The sequence below is a fragment of the Podarcis vaucheri genome, assembly GCF_965113315.1.
Source record: "Podarcis vaucheri genome assembly, chromosome: 2".
NCBI classification, from domain to species: Eukaryota; Metazoa; Chordata; class Lepidosauria; order Squamata; family Lacertidae; genus Podarcis; species Podarcis vaucheri.
Genome location: NC_138760.1, coordinates 62,700,978 through 62,720,647, shown reverse-complemented (window position 1 = coordinate 62,720,647; position 19,670 = coordinate 62,700,978). Strand labels below are relative to the sequence as shown.

General features: G+C 40.6%; 1 protein-coding gene across 1 annotated transcript; it reads right to left on the bottom strand.

Annotated features, from left to right (window-relative positions):
• Nucleotides 1-1,555: 1,555 nt before the first annotated feature.
• On the bottom strand, nucleotides 1,556-13,639 carry UBE2B (ubiquitin conjugating enzyme E2 B). The gene is made up of 6 exons (XM_082213394.1): nucleotides 13,449-13,639; nucleotides 8,239-8,319; nucleotides 7,491-7,516; nucleotides 3,864-3,953; nucleotides 2,490-2,578; nucleotides 1,556-2,122 (listed from the first exon to the last, which is right to left on the bottom strand). Exons 1-6 carry the CDS (start codon nucleotides 13,490-13,492, stop codon nucleotides 1,994-1,996), a joined length of 459 nt encoding a protein of 152 aa, XP_082069520.1. The 5' UTR covers nucleotides 13,493-13,639; the 3' UTR covers nucleotides 1,556-1,993.
• Between the last annotated feature and the right edge of the window lie 6,031 nt (nucleotides 13,640-19,670).

Sequence of the window (19,670 nt, the reverse complement as noted above, 5' to 3'; positions counted from 1 at the left end):
ACGGTCTTTGAAGAGTATTCAGAAGCTCAAGTTGGTTTTGCATGCTGCACCCAGTGAGGGGGGGCAGCTATCTGGGGCATGCAGTTCCCACGCTTTCACAACTTCATAGGATAGCAAGTCTGTTTCTAGGTAAAATCCAGAACTGTATGTAGACTGTATGCGAGTTGTGTGGCCTGTGAAGTCCTAAATGACTTGGGACCGTGTTATCTGAAAGTCTGCATTTTCCACCATATGAAGCGCATTTGATGGGAACTAAAAAAAGAGAGGACCCTTTCACCTACTGCTCGCAGGCTCTTGAATGCCTTGCCAAGGAAAAGGAAGGGGCTAACCAGGCTTGACGACCTACCACCAGCAGGCAAGTACATTTTCATTTATATAGGCCTTAGACACAACATCTGGCTTTTTAGTTCTGTTGATGTTTGTTTTAACTGGTTTTCAAGCGGTTGGAAACTGTTTCTCCTGCCTTGATTTTGTTTTGTTGCTGTTCTATTGTACTGATGCTATTGTTAGGCATCCTAAGACCTGTTTACTGGAAAGGTGGGATAATAATGTAATAAGCAAAGGGGAAGCATCTATGCAAAGGATTTCTTGTACTTGCTCATACCCATCATGCAGGAAGAAGTCCCATTGATAAAAAGTGACCTGGTCGTTAGAGCCATCCTGTTTTCCTCCATCTCCATTTGAAACAGGTTTAGATTCTCGTTTCGATTCTCTGTTAAACTGGAAAGCTTGCTGTATTGATGTAGTTCCAGATTTTGCCTACAATAAGTAAGTTAACCAATGGCTGCATCTCATTGTGTCCCTCTACTCACAGAAGGCAGGAAAGCCATTTTTACTGCTTCTCCTTTCTCTTCCCATCTTCCCCTCCCAAATCTACTATGGAACTGCATGAAAGGTAACCTGGGAAGATTTGGCTTTCCATTCACAGAACTTCCTCTCTCCTCTGAGCAAAGAGCTTTCTGTAAGCAGAGAGGTAAAATGAGATACAAAGCAGAATTACCACCTGCATGTGATTAAAACTCAGTTGTTTGGGCATATACATAGCTATGGCAATGGTCTGCATTAGTGAATGGCAGAACTCTCTGCACCTTGTCCACTGGCTCTGCTGTGAATGGTTTTGGCCAGTTAAGAGTTGCTAATGTAATGACTAGTGTTAAGTTTGGATATGGGGCACTTATTTGTGAGTTGCATGTCTTGAGTAGCATGTCCATCTTTTTGCCACTTTATACTATCTTGCATGACTGGCAGAAGGCAGCTTATGTATCAAGCTCCCCAAAGAGAGAGCACCATATAAGAAAATGTAAATAATTTCAAAAACTGTGTTGAGGAAAAAAATGGAGCTCCAAGTACTTCTCTACCACACCAAAGTGCTGAGAACTGTAAGGTTCTTCCAACACTGGTGGTGGTGGGGGAATTACCTAGGCAGAATTTTAGACTGCACACATGAGAGGGCATCTTACATCTTTTTTTTTGTAGTTTGTAGTATTTTTGTAGTTAGATCTGCATGCAAGCGATCTGTGAGCCCATGGAAAACTTGAAAGAAGTGACAGAAAAATGTCTTGCACTGAGGTTATGTATTTCAGCTTTACATGAAATATTTTATATATAAAACTCTGTTAAGTGATTTTTGTCCAATTTATAAATCTAAAGAATTCAAAAATAAGGCATTCAATATTTTGAAAAAAGTACAGATTTACAAAATATGTATATTCTGTCATGAAAACTTCACACCAACATTATACACTTTGAAAAAAATACAAACAGGATATATTACAAATTTATGTAGCAATAACTTAGGTCATAACATGCAATAGAAAGTACATTAATCAAGGTACACAAGCTTTTAGAGTTTTGAAACTGAAGGGCTTATTTTTGCAAACACATCTGTATGCAAGTCAAACGTGGCACTTGAGAAGTTCTGATAGCATTTCCTATCGCGAGTTAAATTGTACATGATGATTATGAGGATGTCGGTTAATGAAGTAGTTATTTCTTATGAATCATTCCAACTTTGTTCAACAATAGCCGAAACTCTTTTTTCATATTCACGCTTGTTTTCCTGATAAAGTTGTGCAGCCTGACTGTTGGCAGGACTATTTGGATTGGGTTCGTCAAGCAGCGACTGGAAAGAGAAAAGGAAGCCAAAATTGGGGGTGGAATATAAAGCAGCAGCCATCAAAATGAAGAGATCTAACCAGAGTAGAATGCCATGTTTGAGGGTTACAACAAGCCCAGGCCCTGTTCTTGCAACGTTTACATTTAATATTACATCTAAACTGATACAGTAAAAGAAAAATAACTGAATCCTTTAGACAAGCACTTCAGACAAAATGACTTACTAAGTAGCTGTACAGTTACTAGAAATAGTTCAAAATATTCACTGTAATAAATTGCTTAAGATAGAAAGGACTCAATCTTCATCAGCAATTTTCCCCATCAGCTTCTCAGATGACTACTATGAAGAGCAGTATGTTATTTACTAAGATTACCTGAATTGAGGTTAAAATAGATGAGACATCATACGTAGGACTCCAGCGATTCTGAAGGATATCTAAACATATGCTACCATCTGCATATACTAAAATGAAAAGAAGGTTTTAAAATTATGCCACTATTATTTCACTATTATTGAAATCTTCATAAACATGCATAGATCATGCTGCAGAAAATATATAGGAGAAGAGCGTATTGCAAACTAACTTTTCACCAATGAGGCAACCTGCAGTTAATCTTGTGTGGGCACAGGTTAGAAGTACTGGTCACTAGGCATTTTGGGAGGTAGTATCCATTTATTTATTGTTCACTTTTGGGCAGGAAGAAAATCAAAGTGAAATTCTCGTTCCCAAGACGGGTTTTTCTGCAGTTCAATGTGCTGATAGAGACTCATGACTCATAACAATCCCGATGCAAAATCTGAAGATAATTATATGAAAGGTGTTCGGTTTCCTTTGATTTGTAGCAATAGAAGAGGAACCCTCTCACTTTATCTCTAACCAATCTTCCTAACAAAGTTAAAATATATGGGTTCCTCTATGCGTATGTTAGTTACACACACTGAGCAGGGACATAAAAGTTCCTCTCCAAAAGGAGGATCAATCCTCCTTCACATTATGGGCTTGTAGGCTCGCTGTCCCTCTTTAAAACAGTGTATATTGTCTAGCTACATTTGACATCTCAGTAAAAACAATCTCTCATTCCTCCTCACTCTTCAGCTGATGAACAGCAAGTTGCTTAGGCTACAGGAAGAATGGGAGGAAAGGTTTCAAAAATATTGTACACAGGGCCTCGATGTCTTGTCAAATGATTGAATCAGTGCTTGGACAGCGTCAATACTGCTCCCTGTCAACTGAGCTCCTTGCCTAAAAGAGAAGCAGCCATATGCTATACACAGAGGATTCAGCAACAAATTTTGAGACAGAAAGCTTCCAAAAAGGAGCACAGATATTAAGGAAGATCACAGCTCCAGCTGCAACATTCATTAAGGCTTTGGATTTTGCAGATGTAGGGGGCTGGATCCAACAGAGGCGGCCACTCATGCAATGGATCTTTCCCCATTCCCCACTGTACCCTCCCCAAAGCAATTCCCTTAATCAGGAAGTTCTTTATTGGTCTCTAATAGAACAAACTATTTCTAAACTTAATTAGTTTTGATTTATTTTTCTGATTGCCAGTATGACATGGCTGTTCAGTGTTCAGATATTATTTTAATGAAAGTATTGGCTGCAGGCTGTGAAGAATTTCTGTGTTAAGTAGTTGCCATGACAATTACCTTCAGCAATTGATATGGATATTAAAACTTTGTTAAAAGTCAAAGGGCACATGCTTGCACCTAAGGTTTTTACATATTCTTCATGAAAACTTACCATTGGGATGAAACATTTTTGATAAAAACCGAACAGTTGGAGGCTTATTTGGATATTCTTCTGAAAATTCTATTACTAGTTTAAAGGTGCCTGTAAAAAAAGAGAGAAAGGGACGGAAAGGGGGCAACAAACAAGAACAAATCATGTAGATGAATCTGCTTTTAAAAGCCTAAACATGACATTTTATTTAATACATTTGTATCCCATCTCATAAGGCAGTTTAGAGTTATATAACAAAGCTATTACAAACATCTTAAGATCGCAAATATATTGCAGAAAAACTAATTCCTTTCAAAAGCACTTATGATTAACAAGAGGACTACTACTCTTGAAATAAAAATAAACACTTAGTCTAACATTATTTTTAGAGTTAATAAAATGCTGCAGTACACAGCTATGAATAGAAATAACATCAGCATCCTAAGAGTATCTTAGCAGCCCACTCAAGAGTAGAATCTAAAACTGTGTAGAAAAATATGCAGATGAATCAGGTATACTCCTTTTGAATTTCCACAGGTTGAAAATGTAACATTGGTTTGGTATTAAAAACTAAACACAAATGGAGTTAGATAAATGTCTGGCAAACCTATTCAGCTCAGATATTTATGAGTTACATAACAGGCATTTTAAGCTGGTGCTGATTAGCTGTTCTAATGAACAGGTCTTCATACATTATACATTTACTACAATGAAAGTATTTCTGTGAAGAAAGCAGCATGAAATCCATGCTCAAGATCATTGCGTGATACTTCTCTCTTTCACACACACACATACATATATGTGAGATACAGATACATTTCAAGGATCTGAACTCATGCATTTCACACTGTTTCCAAAAATAAAAATGTGTTCTGTGTGGGGACAGAAGCTGAATGTGTAAATTGGCCTGAAATTATCCAGCACAGTCAAACACATCCTTGGAGAAAACGAAAAGGAAAAAAGCAGGGCAGTTGAGGACGAAGCACTATACACAAATGAGGAGTTGCACGCCTATATGTATAAAAATGTCAATGTTTCAAAAGAAAACTTGCTCCCAGGACAGTAAGTACAGGTGTGCTTTTCTTTCTTTCTTTCTGGAGCAACCTGGTGCCCCCCAAACATTTTGGACTACAAGGCCCATTGACCTCAGCCATAATTTTATTTTGAAAGAAGTAACATTCTCTTAGAAATCTAAGGCTTCCAGTACCTACATTTTCAGCAGTAATTTGAAGCATGCCTCCTTTTTGCTGCTTTTGTGTGCTTTTCGTATTGAGAAAGGGACACTTAAAAAAAGAGAACCGTCAACGTTCAGTTGACAGTCTTCATTACATCCAACTGGGTATCAAAAACTAACAGAATCTATGGGCTGGGTCAGAGACAAACAACTTACCACCAAATAGATTATCAGAAACATTTGCCGTCATTTTTGTGATGGCAGCCTGCGTTTCCCCTGTACTAACAAGTTCCCCTGGGCTATACATGAGAGCCTCAGGTGTCTGGAGCTTGCAAGTAGTCATTTACTTCACTACAGGTGCTAAGCAAAAATTGCCTCGAACCTAGGAAGCTCTACAAAAAACTGCTTTGCCCCACCTTTTCAACTACAACTGACAGAATCAAGTTTAAAACACACACACAAAATATAACAGGTTACAAAGTTGAACCTTCCACTGATTTTTTTTATAGGGCACCCAAGAGTCATCCACTTTACCTTCTAGTGTGAACCAGAATAATCAGTATGAGGACAGAACAGCTCTATGGTCATTAAGACTTACAAGTTTGCAGGAAACACTTATATACGTTCTAAATAAGACCAATACAGATCTTAAAAGAAACAAAAGTGGGTGGGGGGGGAAACACCCACACAAAATTTTGGCACTTCAACTTTTTTTAAAAAACCTGTTCAAGACACAACACTAGAGAGTGATAAACAGGTGGCTTTAAGTCTGCTTCAACCACTGCAAGAACAGCCATATACTTTACTGTGGTTATTTTCACCGAGACAGTTTTATATACAGATCAGTTCAAGGGAACGTAAAGTTGTTTTTATTTTCAGTATCAAAAGAGGAATCAGGATCATGCGCTATGGGCAAAGCCAGGCATTACCAAAAAAGCATGAAAAATGTTGGAATGAACTAATGTGAACTTCTCCCCAAATCTTAGCAGGCTCTACTGAATACAAGCTCAAAATCATACTGAAGGTCTGGTTTTAGGTACTGTCCTTGTGTGGGACTCTCTCTCTCTCTCTCTCTCACACACACACACACACACACACCACCCCGTGGGCCCACTCTTTTCCAGTTGAATATCACATTTGGAAGACACCCAAGCTGTCCATCAACAATTATGCCTGACTGCTTTATTCTATGCCTAAGTGCCTTGTTGATGGAAACTGTGGCTAAAAGCCAAATAGCTACTTTAGCGATGGCCAAGGTCTTGGGCATGCTCAGTAATATTTGGGGGGGGGGGGAGGGAACAACAAAATTTCAAAATCTATTTTCATGTGTCATGGGGGAGTTCTATTCAAGAAATACAAGTCCAAACTTCAATTAACAAACAGAATTGGTCTTGGGGTTCTTTGGATCCCTGTCTGTTACCTCAGGGTCTCCATTTTGGCAAATATGCAATTGTCCCTGGAGATAGGAATTTTGGAGCGGTCAGAGGGAGCTCCAGTAGAACCAGCTGCAAATTCAAGCATTAAAATATTTCCAAATTGTCAGTCATCGTTAATTTATAACTCCTCCAGATGACCCAATTTTAGATTAGGGATGTGACAACCTACTTCATGAAACCATCAGACTGATTAGCACTTTGTGTACTCGGGCTGCAAACCTAAATGATAAAAGACCCTTTTAACGAAGTGGATTTTATTTATATTGTACAGTGCAATCCTAAGCAGGTCTACTGAAAAGTAAGTTTTGTTGACTTCAATGTGACTTACTCCAAGGTGTGTGGGGTTAGGGCTGCAGCCTTAGTATTGTTAGGGGCTTATGGTCAAACAAGTAAATTTACATGATTTAAAGTACTAGGACTTCTTGCTAGTAGGTACTGTAAGAATAATGGGCTTTAAAAACAGGTAGTTGGTTTTTGTTACCAAGGTTTACATGTATTACGGGTAGGGAGCAAGTGGTACTGTGGTCTAAACCACCAAGCCTCTTGGGCTTCCCAACTGGAAGGTCAGCGGTTCGAATAAGCATGATGGGGTTAGTTCCCATTGCTCTATCCCAGCTTCTGCCAACCTAGCAATTTGAAAGCATACCAGTGCAAGTAGGTAAATAGGTACTGCTGCCACGGGAAGGTAAACGGCGTTTCCGTGTGCTCTGGCAATTGTCACTGTGTCCTGTTGTGCCAGATGTGGTTTAGTCATGCTACCGCATGACCCGGAAAGCTGTTTGCAGACAAACGCTAGCTCCCTCGGCCTGAAGTGAGATGAGCGTTGCACCCCAAAGTTGCCTTTGACTGGACTTAACCGTCCAGGGCTCCCTTACCTTTGCTTACATGTATTACTACTACAACTGGAATGTTATCCTCAATATAACAATATCAGACAACTATTACAGGTAACATATGGCAACATAATGCAAGTTTCCTGTGCTTAGATTCTAAATTTTAGAAAAGCTACCAGAAGCAAAAACTGTTTTAAAAGCTTACCATCTTCAAAGGGAGTACCTTCTGGCCTGGAAAGAGAGATAATACGAATTAATTATTCCTTAACTGTAAATGAACAAACAGAACTCACACGCTATTTTCTGCCATTTAGCTTCCCATAAAACAGTAGCCAGTAGCTTGGTATATAAATGTGTTACTGAAAATATATTTGATTCCCAAACTCTAGATATTGCAGTGTCTCTGCAAAGAGTCTCACTTGCAAAGCTATAATTTGAGACAATACATTCACTGGAATTTTCAGCCAAAGTGCTCAGCTTGTTCCACTCTCAATTAAAAGTGCCATGCTTGTACAATTACATGCTATATCATAAGAAAACTTAAAAGAGAATGATTTGAGAGGGATTCAATTTAGTGCTAAACAGATTGCTCCATCAACACAAACATTTGTGCCCCTCCCCCTGCATATTGTTCAGGGGGTTCTCCTGACCCCACCCCCACTTTGGGCATGTGTGTGTGCAAGGTAGGAGAGGGGGAAGCCCCGCTGAGCTAGCAGAAGTCCTTGCATGGGCTTCCACTGGTGGGGCTTATTAGTTGAATCCTATCGTATGTTCCATGTTGCCCTGATAAACTGAATACTCTCGAGTGCAAGACTGGGCCCTTAACAATCTGTTTCCAATGATGTGCTTAATTGTTTCAGTCATCATTTAGCATTTGTGAAAGTGGCACAGAAAATAAATAACTTAGAATATATTCATTCATTTCCTTTATAATGAAGGTAAGGTTCACTTACCCAAAAATAACTGCATTCCATTGCATTATGTTGTTCTCAGATGGTGCACCACTGACCCCCACGGGTGGATCTTCCTGTAATCTTTAAAGAAGAAAGCAGAATGCATGGAGACATTAAAATCCATAGTGTAAACACACTATTCCAGCCAGCCAGCCAGCCAACCAACCAACCAACCAGCCATGCCTTCCTTTATGATATTCCACCCATTCCTCCTCCCATCTGGTTTTCTGTCTCCTCAATGGTCAGCCAGCATTCTGTATAGGTGTCTATGATGATTATCCTCTTTTCTACAGGTGTAAGAGGAGGAGAGTTGGGGACACTTGCACATCGTTTCTCAGGCTTAGCACTTCTAGTGCCTGATGTAAGCAAAGTTTGTCTGTTCACTTATGCCACCACGTAAGTAGTGTTGGTAGTCAACCTGAGATCTGCTTTGTGGTGGCTATTGCTGGGTACTGAGGCAACAACCATCTGCATCCGAACAGATGCTCTACCAGCAAGCTGCATCCTTCTCATGAGCATTCAGACCATCGCTTGGAGATAACTATATGGAAAATGAACTGTTGTTTGTTTACATATTGGCAAGCATCTACTGAAGCCATAAATTATGTCTGTTTGAAACACAGAACATTACTGAAACATCAGGCGAAATCAAGACCCTTGATTCAGCTGGTTTGTCAGCTGTGGGTTAGCTCCACTATGATGGCTCATGCATTGGTGACCTTTAGGATAGACTAATGTAATGCGCTTTATGTTGGGCTACCCGTGAGGCTGGTATGAAAGCTGCAGCTGGTGCAGAATTCCACAGCCCGGTTGCTATTGGGTGTTGACTACCAACAAACTAACACCTGTGTTGAGGGAGCTGCCCTGGCTATCACATGCTGAGTATCTTTCTTCAAGGTCTTACTATTAGTATATGAAGTTCTAAACAACCTAAGGCCAGTGTACTTCAAATACTGCCCTATTCCATAACCCCTGCTTGAACTTTGTATCCTGCCACCTAAGACTTGTCAAATGGTGCCTGGCTATCCTCAAGAAGAAATTGTGAATTTAAAGTGATGGCATGGGATTATAGAACTCTATACCTAATGAAAGCAAGTAGACATCATCTGTAATGAGTCTTAGGTGCCAACTTGTGTTATTATGTTACTATTTCAGCAAGCTTTCCCATGGAAATAATTTATAGTTTTCATAACCTTGTCAGGTGACCCAGACTCTACTTAAGCTTCCTAAATGTATTTTGCTTCAATTTTATTTATGTTGCTCTGGTTTTGAGATTCTGTACACTACAGAAATATATTTTATCTGGGTTTTCAAGAGAGAAATGATGATCATTAATAATATCTGTAGTGAGACAGTGCTGTTCTATTTTGGTTGGTGGAACAATTTGATTTCAGAGTGTGCTGTACCGTCCCATTTCAACCCACCTCCATATGTTACTCCATTAAAAAAAAAGTCCCAACATGGTCAAGATGCATCTTTTTTAAAAGTCACTCCGTTTTTCAAGCTGGATTACATACAGGGACATCTCTTAAAGAAAAGCTGAAGAGACAGAGTGAACTCCTTCCATGTGGCAAATATGACCTCCTCACGCTTACTTTATGTAACACAAGAGCTTGCCTTGTTATGCCAGTATTGTATACGGACATTTTTACAGCAGAACTGCAATATTAGTGATAGTCTGTTAATCATGTTTATTTAAGAGTTTGCAACATTTTGCAGAGGAAAATTAGAGATTTAAGACACTGAAATAATTCTCTGTCAGTAGCCCTCACATCAAAAAGTACATTTCCATTTACAGTGGTACCTCGGGTTACATATACTTCAGGTTACATACGCTTCAGGTTACAGACTCCGCTAACCTAGAAACAGTGCTTCAGGTTAAGAACTTTGCTTCAGGATGAGAACAGAAATCGTGCTCTGGCAGCGCAGCGGCAGCAGCAGGAGGCCCCATTAGCTAAAGTGGTGCTTCAGGTTAAGAACAGTTTCAGGTTAAGTAAGGACCTCCGGAACGAATTAAGGACTTAACCCGAGGTACCACTGTATTGGGAAGGAAGACTTCTACAGAGTGGCATTAGGAATAACAGCAAATTAACAGCATTCTGCATTGTCAGTCTACATACAGTTCCCTGCCCTTAAAACTACCCTGCATTTATACAGCTCTCTTCTTGGAGCATGCTCAGTTCAATCAGTTTAATGTCAACAGCACAAGCTACCTAAAACCTTGGCTGGAGAGCAAAGGAACGTGACTTCTTGCTACATGATAGCCAGCTTGCATGCCAGTGTCTCAGCAAAAGCATTAAGCCCCATGTGCTGTTCAGAGATAGCTTTGGTTCTTGAAGCTTCATGAACACCATGCTGTGAAAAGCCTTCAGCTATGAAGATTTTGCACCCCTGACTGGGATTTCACATGCAAACAGAGTTAATTGAAGATTAGAGGGAGCAAGGATGCCATTTACTACTAAGTCAGCCCAAATGAAATAAGACTTAAGCAAAATATACCTTCCTTAACTCAGATGGCTTGAGTGCCAAATACTCAACATTTATATGGTAAATTTCAAATGTTCAAAACACTTCACATACGTTATCCAAGAATACTTAGAACAGTTGAGGTGAGCTTTGAACTAAGTGTTTCCTGACATGAATCCCAGTTTCTATGTGAAACCAGCTATCTAGCATGCACTTTGAAACAAACGCATTCCATTTTGAGATTTCTCGTGCCAGATATTTCCCCATTCAGTAGTTAAAATGTCTTCATCAATAGTGTTATGTGGAGTTGTTTAACAAATGTCTAGGCTAGGGATCAACAACTAGCAAGTTAAGTGCAGTTTAATTTCTAATCATAACCTTTCTAACTTTTGTGTCAGTTTTCAAAACATTGGTGCCTTGGTGAAAATATTGCTTGGTTCTGGGGTCATAATTTTTCATGTTTTTCCAGATGCAACACAAGTTGTCTTAGGGCAGATTTTAAAATTTAAGTCAGTATAGTGTAATCAGTAAAACAATTACTAAAACTAACCTGGAAGTATAAAGGCCTAGTTCCCATAGTGAAACTTAGCTTAACTGAGGAATGTATAAGTAAGTTCAGTTCCTGAAATTAATTCCGATACATTTATTTCAAAGTAAGCCTTGCTGATTTCAATGGAATGCATTCAAGAAAACAGTTCAGGATCACAGCTTTGTGCAATACTGCACTGTTGGATACGGCCCCCGTGTCACAGCACCAACCCATTCTGTGGCATGGCATAACCACATTTGCCATACTGGGGAAATACAACTATATGCAGTCCTATGGCAATTCAGCAGCAACTGGATCCCATCTTAAAATGTTCACCTGTTCATACAATTATTTTGTTTCTTTATTCCTCTATTAATTCCAAATTTAAGCAAAGCTAGAGACCATATAGCTGTCTGTACACTTAACAACATCCATGCTATAATAGTTCCTGTGTAATGTTATCTAAACAATATTTAAGTACACAATGTATATATTGTAATTTTATAGAATATGCACAGGTTTCTTTGTAGAATCCATTTGCAGTGCCAGGAAAAGCATATTTGGATAGGATGTCTTTCCTGGCAACCTGCTTGAGAAAATAAAATGGCCATTATTTTGCCAACTTCAGCATAACCTTCACAGATGCCTCCAGATGTCAGTAAAAGCTAAGAGGCAAAGAGCAATTATAGAAAGCAGCCCTAAACAAACACGGAAACAACACAAGCCTCCATTGTAATAGGCACAAACAACTTCAGTGTGAGAAAGTTAGCATTTTCTATAAGCCATGACTAAAATCATTGCATTCACTTAAGCACAGCCAACATTCTCCCGGCTTTTGAATAATACAGCCGGTTATATAGCAAAAAAGTAAAAATTCAATGTTTCTCTCCACCATTTCCCCTAACCCCCCACCCAGGAAGCTATGGATTTCACAGGCCAGCCTTTTAAAGAGTTTACATTTCTGAGAAATAATTCATATACCAATTCTCTTTGCATAAGTCCAAGTCATAAGGGAACAGAGTAGACTGAATACCAAATGCACTGAAACTCTACTCTGGAGCAGATCCTTGGGGATTAAAAGATTCAACATAGCTAAAGGAAAGAGGGGGACACTGGACTGGAAGGAGTTTTATTTACAGCTCCACTGCTGGCTCACTGGGTAACCTGAGGATTCTTTTATTTTTGAAGCATCACATTGGCAAGATGCTTTGGGATCAGTGGATGAAGAGCACAGAAAAACTCTATTAAACGGAAATAACAAAGCTTGCATTTAATACAGCTCTGTGGCCTACCAGTTTCCTTCCTTAAAAAGAAAAGAAAAGAAAACCGTTGAAAATCATTTCTTGGGCATACCATTTACTGTGGCTTTTATGTAACAAACCCATTTTCACACTCGGCAAACCCCAAAGGCAGCTTGCATGCTGAGTACTTGGAGGGGTGGGGGTGGGTGCAGGATAGAAAGAAAAAAAAACAGGTAAGAGGCGACTTCTTAAAACCAGTGACCTAATCACTATTTTGCATAACGTCCCATGCTATAAACAAACTGGCTTCCTAGGTCATTCCCCTGAGTTGGGGGGGGCCTTCATCTGTACCTGTGACGTGGTCAATCCAGTCTATTTCAATCCAACTCCCTTATATCAACAAGACAAGTATTCTACAAAGGGGCGTCAAAGCCAAAAAAAAGGGGGGAATGGTCTCTCGAATCAGTTTGGCCTCTCTTATTTGGGGAGGGGGGGTTGGTCTAAAGAGAGAAGAGGGAAAACCCCCCCAGCAAGCTTCTTAAGCCTTTTGTCTAGCACAACCCTTGTTCTTATAGAAGCACCTTGACTTTCTTCTTCTTAACAGAGGAGGAAGGGGAAGGAGGGAGGGTGGGGGGCAGCCTGGGTGCGGGGCAAGGGCAGATCTTTTCGAGGGGAGGAAGTGGAAACTCTTGAACTCTTTGTCCTCCCAGCAGGTTGGTTTTTTTTGGGGTAGCGAAGGGCAGGCAAAATCTAGAGTTCTTCCTCCCCTCCGCCCTAAACACAGAAAGCCCCCCCAGCTCCTTTGGAAGGGCAAAAAGCAAAGGTGAGCAGCTAGGCTCTCACAAGGGGGTCCCCAAGTCCGGGGGGAGACCCCCCTTCCTCCTCCAGAGAAGGCGGGAGGGAGGGGGCGCATTCCGGCCCTGGGAAGCAGCCAGAGCTCTTGGGAGGAGGAAGGAAGGGGGAAGAGCGCTTACCTCTTGAAATCTCTCATTAGCCTCCGCCTAGCTGGGGTGGACATGATGCTCCCCGCTCCTCTCGGCTGCCAAATGAATCCTCGGGCCTCCCCACCTCCAAAAAAAAAGGCCTCAGCACCGCTGGCAACGCCGACGTCTCCCTCCCCGGCAGCCGCCTGCTCTCGCTCTCCTGCTTCACAAACAACTCCGCAATGGCGTCTCCCTCCGCCGGTGGGGGAGGGAACCAGCCGCCCTTCGCGGCTGTACCACTGCGCCTGCTTGGGGAGGGGACCCAGAACGCCTTAGGGATGTACCACTGCGCCGACCTGAAGGGGGTGAGAAGGCTTCTCTCTCGCTGGCTCTCTGAGCGCGAGGGTGTCGCCCTGCATGATGATTGGCTCTCCTGTCCTCCAGCAGGGCACGGGTTGCTGCGCGGATATATTTTGCAGATTTCGCATACAGGAGCCTTCGAAGGCGGAGCAGCGGCTGCTGTGCGTGTGCCTCGGCGCGGGCAGGAGGCGTTGAGTTGTCAGAGAGTGTGGTGACGGTGTTTTTTCGGGAAATCATTGTTCCCTTTATTTCTTAGCTGTCACAATATCGTTGTTTATTACTTAGCTAAGGCTACCGCCCCAGCTCTACTTACCCTTTTGAATTTTCTCCGAAGTAGAAATGGTTTGGGTTGCACTGTTAACCAACTACTGTACATCCTTATATAAAAGTGCAAAGGTAGCCTTGTTTATCTAAAATCCAAAGTTGAGCCAGCCAAAATGTAAAACAAAAATAAACCCATCTTGAGCTTGGTTCTTAAACTGACCTATGCTGCAACATTTTAGCCTCCCGTTTGTACGTTTTTCGGTATTTTTATTTTTCGCCTGTCACAAATCTTACCTTGATGGAGGATTGTGAATAACTCGGAACACCTGCCTCAATTTCGTGGCTTTTTGGTTGGTCTGAATACAGACTCATCCAACAAGATTTTTTACATTTCTATAGCTGCCGTTTAGCAGAAATTTGCGTTGCAACTCTCAAAGCAAAATACAAAACAACAACATTAAAATACAGTATAGAGCAATAAAAACTACTGCTAGTTTAAAAACAAACATACCCTAAAACATATTCTAAACTCATTTAAAAAGTCAGAGGCCCAGAGTGAGATAACACGTTTAAAAAAACCTGAGTAAATAGTATGGGATAGGTGCTCCTTATTTCAGAAACTATCATATGAGGGTTTAGTTCCTGATTTCAGACACCATAACTTTACAATATTCTTTATGGGGGGAAAGGAATCTCTTCCATTCTTCGTTTAAGAACCTTGATCTACACATGACCTATAAATGTTTTCTGAATATAAGGTCCACTGAGTTCAGTGGATTGTGTTTCTCCTAAATAATTAGTGCAGATGGTTGTAGATAATAGACTCCAGTCATCAGCACATTTACTTAGAAATGGTCAATCAGTTCAGCAGGATTTACATCCTGGTAAGCATTGCAGCCTTAAAACCTTGACTTTATATAAATGGGCTCCTTCAGGATCACAGTCTAAAGATGCAAACCTATGCACATTTGAGAGCAGATGAAGGCTATGATCCCAGCTCCACTTATCTGGAAGTAATGCTGATGGAATTAAATAGGACTTACTTCTTAGTATACACGGTTAAAGGTAAAGGACCCCTGACAGTTAAGTCCAGCAGCAGACTCTGGGGTTGCGGCGCTCATCTCGCTTTACAGGCCGAGGGAGCCGGTGTTTGTCCGCAGACAGTTTTTCCAGGTCATGTGGCCAGCATGATTAAGCTGCTTCTGGCGCAACAGGCTTGTGCAATAGGATTGCAGCCTTAATATGTTATTGCAGTTATTAACCTTTTTCACTTAAGTGAAACTTTTTTCTATTTGTGGCATGATGTAATTCTTTATTCAACAATGTATAGTATGATTCATTTGGTAAGGTTTCAGATTGGATTACTGTATTGTTTTTTTACTGAGAATAATAAGTCAAAACATAATTGACCTTGTTGATTCCAAAAAGCAACAACACCATAATCATACTAATTTAATTTTCTGGTTATGTAGGTTCTTTTACATAGTTGCCACCACATAAACTATTGCTTCCTCACTGAAGAAGTGATAGCATCTGATTTTGGTCCAGATTAATTCCAAAGTGTCAGATGCTGCCCAGTGCTTTTTAAAATACAAAATCCCATTTGACTGGCTGTTATCTTTTTCTAGTTTGTCCTGTAGCTACAAATCATCTTACACTGGAGTGGGGGAGAGAAGAAGACTGGATATGGCATTTTAACTGTCCTGATTATTTTGATCCAGTCCTTTTTGTGTTTCTAAAGTCCCAGTATTTAATTAAAAATTAACATGTATAGTTCAATGCAATCCTTTGCATGTGTACTCCAGAGTAAATCCCATTTGGTATCCAATGCTTTAGACTGCAATCCTGTATCCATTTACATGGGATTAAGCTCCTTTGTACTTAATTAGTCTTACTTCTGAGTAAGATTGAGCATAAGATTGCAAGCACTGATTTTCAAGTGAATGATGTGAATGAAACAGGCTGTGAAGATTAGTTTATTTCAATATTGGAATCTGGCATCTCTGTCTAAAGTGCATTATTTGGAAGTAATTCACGTAGGCTATAGGCTATGCTGCAGATCCAGTTAACTCAGGATGGAGCTAACCTGTTGCTAGAAGAAGGCCAAGTGCTTTGTTTAGGAACTCAAAGCAGGTGGGGGAGTGCTGGAAGTGTAGGAGCTAGGTAGATTGTAAGGAAGTGGCGCCATTTAAAATGTAGTTATCACAATGGTGGAAATCAATCCTAAATGCAATTACACCTCCATAAGTGGATTTGGGAGCATACTGTAAAAGGTTTATGATTGTTGTTGTCAGAAGCAATGTCCATGAAATTGTAGAGGCAATTCAGGGAGTCGGTATTATAACCTGGCTCTTCCAAAGGCAAGAATAACTGAGTTGTGAAGTCCCAATAGGTATGAAATAAATTGGTATGCAGGAACTGACGGCTAGTGTAGAATAATCTTATACCAAGCCAGAGGGCAGTGCATTGACAAAGTACCACCATGCAAGTCAAAAACTGTTTCCATGTAGTCAAAACATTATATAGTATTAACTGGCCCTGTTAAAAATGTTGCATTAAACCATAGTTCAAAATAAACTAAGCAGTGGTAGCTAACGGGGTATCCCCCAGATGTTGGTGGACTACAATTCTCATTGTCACTGACCATTGGCTTTTCTATAATGTAATCACTTTTTGCAATTTTTATGTCTATCTATCTGCATGGTACAGCAACAGGATTCCTGTTGAAGCAGATAGCAAGTATTGCCGCATATTGGAGAAGTGCTGCCATTGAATACCTGTGACAGCAGGCCTCCTCCCAACCCACATGCCTTAGCTGTGTCCTTTGATGGCAGTGGCAGCAATGTTACAACTTATACAGGATTCTTGTCAGCTGTGAAAATGGCATTGTGTGGTGTGGAAGTGTGGGGGAAGGCATTGAAAAGCTGCCGCCATGAAATGAGGGAGGCATCTGCTTCTGGTGTCACTGGCAGCATCAGGGCCATTGGTGATGGGAACCCTGGGGATGGGTGAAGCAATATAATTATTGGTCCTCAAAGACATGTTTTCCCTACATCTGTTATCATGAGTCACATTGGTCCGTCTGGTTAAGACACACCCTCTAGAGAAGATTGGGGTGCACCACAAGTTAGAAATGAAGAGAGACCAGGCAAACAGGCTTTATATACACAACTGGCAAACGGGAGAGGATTTTAAAGAGGGCAATTGTCGCCCAAAATGCAACAAAAGGTATTTCTGAGGACTCAGATTGATCCATGGCTCAGCAATGAAATAAAGTAATATTATAAGAAAAAACTGCTCCTTTTCCCTTATGGGGTATCCAAGAGCCCGTATAGAGTCTTTAAGTGGGTTCCCTATCCATAGGAGAAAATAACAGAGGCTGACCAGAGTATATTAAAAAGCAAAGCAGATAGTAAGCTTGATCTTTATTAAACTGTTGCAACAGGGTCCCCACTCACCATACAAAGGAGGGAGGAGAGAACCCAGAAGAATGGTGCACATATACTTTTGAAATTGCCCACCCTGTAGCCCAAGACTACCCCCTAAAACATCATACATACATCACAGGAGGCGGTCTATAGCAGAAATCCTGTCAGCCAGGGTACCTGATAATAGTCACTGATTGCATTACCTGGGCAGTCTGGTCATTCTTTTGTGATGGTTAATACTTTGGTTTCTATATGCAGGTCACAGGCTCACCCTATTCATACACAAATATGCCCTTAAGACAGGATTTGTAAGCAAAAGACAGTGGGGAGGTTTTCCCATTTTCTTCCTCCTTGCAGAGAAATATTTGAGGACAATTTGGGAGAGTCAAAATGGCTTCAGGATTGCTCTCTTGTGCTATTTCAGACATGTGGTTTATATACATATGTATGTGTTTGCCTTGTAAAGTTTTGAACATTTAATTTATATTTGAGACCTTAGAATTCTTATAACAGTAATAACAAGCCGTTTCTAGGCATATGCCATGTTAATATACTACATTGTCACTGAATAAATTACCATCTCACCACCAGACCTGTACATCTGATATTAAGAGGCAGACTTTTCAGGTTATGTAAGACATCCTGGCATGCTTCAGCATCCACATTTCTCTTCGTAGCAATTAGCAACTGCAAAATCCTATATGGATTTTACTAAATGAGCAGAAATTTGAAAGATTTAACTTTACATTCCAGGAATCATGAAAAGCCTTGAAAACTCAGCAGCTCAAAAAACTAACTGAAAAAGTACTATTTTGGTTTTATAAATTGTGCTGTATGGGTTATGAGTCCCCCCAACCTGTGTATGAAAGGAGCAGTTCTGGACCCTGATAAAAAATTTTGCACAGAGCAACAGTCCTGTAGGGTGTGGGTGGGTATGTAATGGCACTGACTTTTAGGCAGCCAAGAGAATAGAGCACTTTTTTCCTATGCACTTTCTGAGTTCAGGCTACACAAACCCACAAACCCATACACAAACCCACCACTGATCAGTTATTAAAGGTTTGTCCTAAGGGAATAGCATTTAATTATGAAGTAATAAATAACTGTATACAGTGCTTTTCCCCCTTAAAAATGTTTAGGGGTACTCTCATTTTCCTACTCATATTGAAATACTGCCCCTCAATGAGGCCAAACTTAGATTCATAAAATGTTTAGGGGTATGCATACCCCTGCATCCCCCCCAGAAAAAGCACTGACTGTATATATGATACAAATTGTTTCATACTTGATGATGATGGATGTCTTAAATAGAAATTAATAAAAAAACTTCTCGATTCATTGGTGGATAGGTCATAAGACACTTAGCTCATGCGCGTGGTAATTTTGTTCTATAAGCTTTTTTGTTCAGCTACTGAAGGGGTGGGAATAAATGGCTAGCTGGATCTAGATAACACTGGTCACCAGTGTCCATTAACTTTGTGTTCTGTTTTGTTTTTATATTTTTATTTTAGAAATTGGCATGCCTTGAAAGAGTCCCTTGTCAAGAAGAGGTGTAAACCTAACAGCAATATTCCTATGTTAAGACTGGTTGGGTGTGTGTGTGTGTACATTTTAGTTCCCACTGTCTTGCCTGGCACACAGGAGGTGGATAGCTGATTTCTATTATATATAACTTTCCATTACTTTTTCAAACAAGTTCACATGCTGTCTGTTATCATTAATGAGGGCACCTATGAAAGTCGGAATGTTTTGGATGAGAGGTAAAAATATCCAGCCGTGGGAAATAAAATACTATGACAGGTGCTGTCCAGCGGTTCCTTTGCAAGTGGTATGTTAGATGGAAATATTAGAAAATGGTCTCCTGATAGATGGTTCCTAACTATCAGGCTTGGAGGAGGTGACACCCCCATCATTTGAAGTCAGGCTTGCTTGTGTGGTTGGCAGTTTGGAGGATAACAGCAGGCATCTGAGTTTGTACCTGAAACCTGGGGTACAGGGCGCTTTCTGTGGGATCTGCTCCCTTGCTGGCATACCTGTTTACCTGCATAAAGTGAATTATCAAACAGCACTTCTGAAACCTTCCATCATCGGAAACCAACACAGTGCAATCTTTTCCCATGCTGACTCTGAGAAAAAGGCCCACTACATTCAGTGGTGCTTACTCTCTAAGTCAGGCATCCCCAAACTCGACCCTCCAGATGTTTTAGGACTACAACTCCCG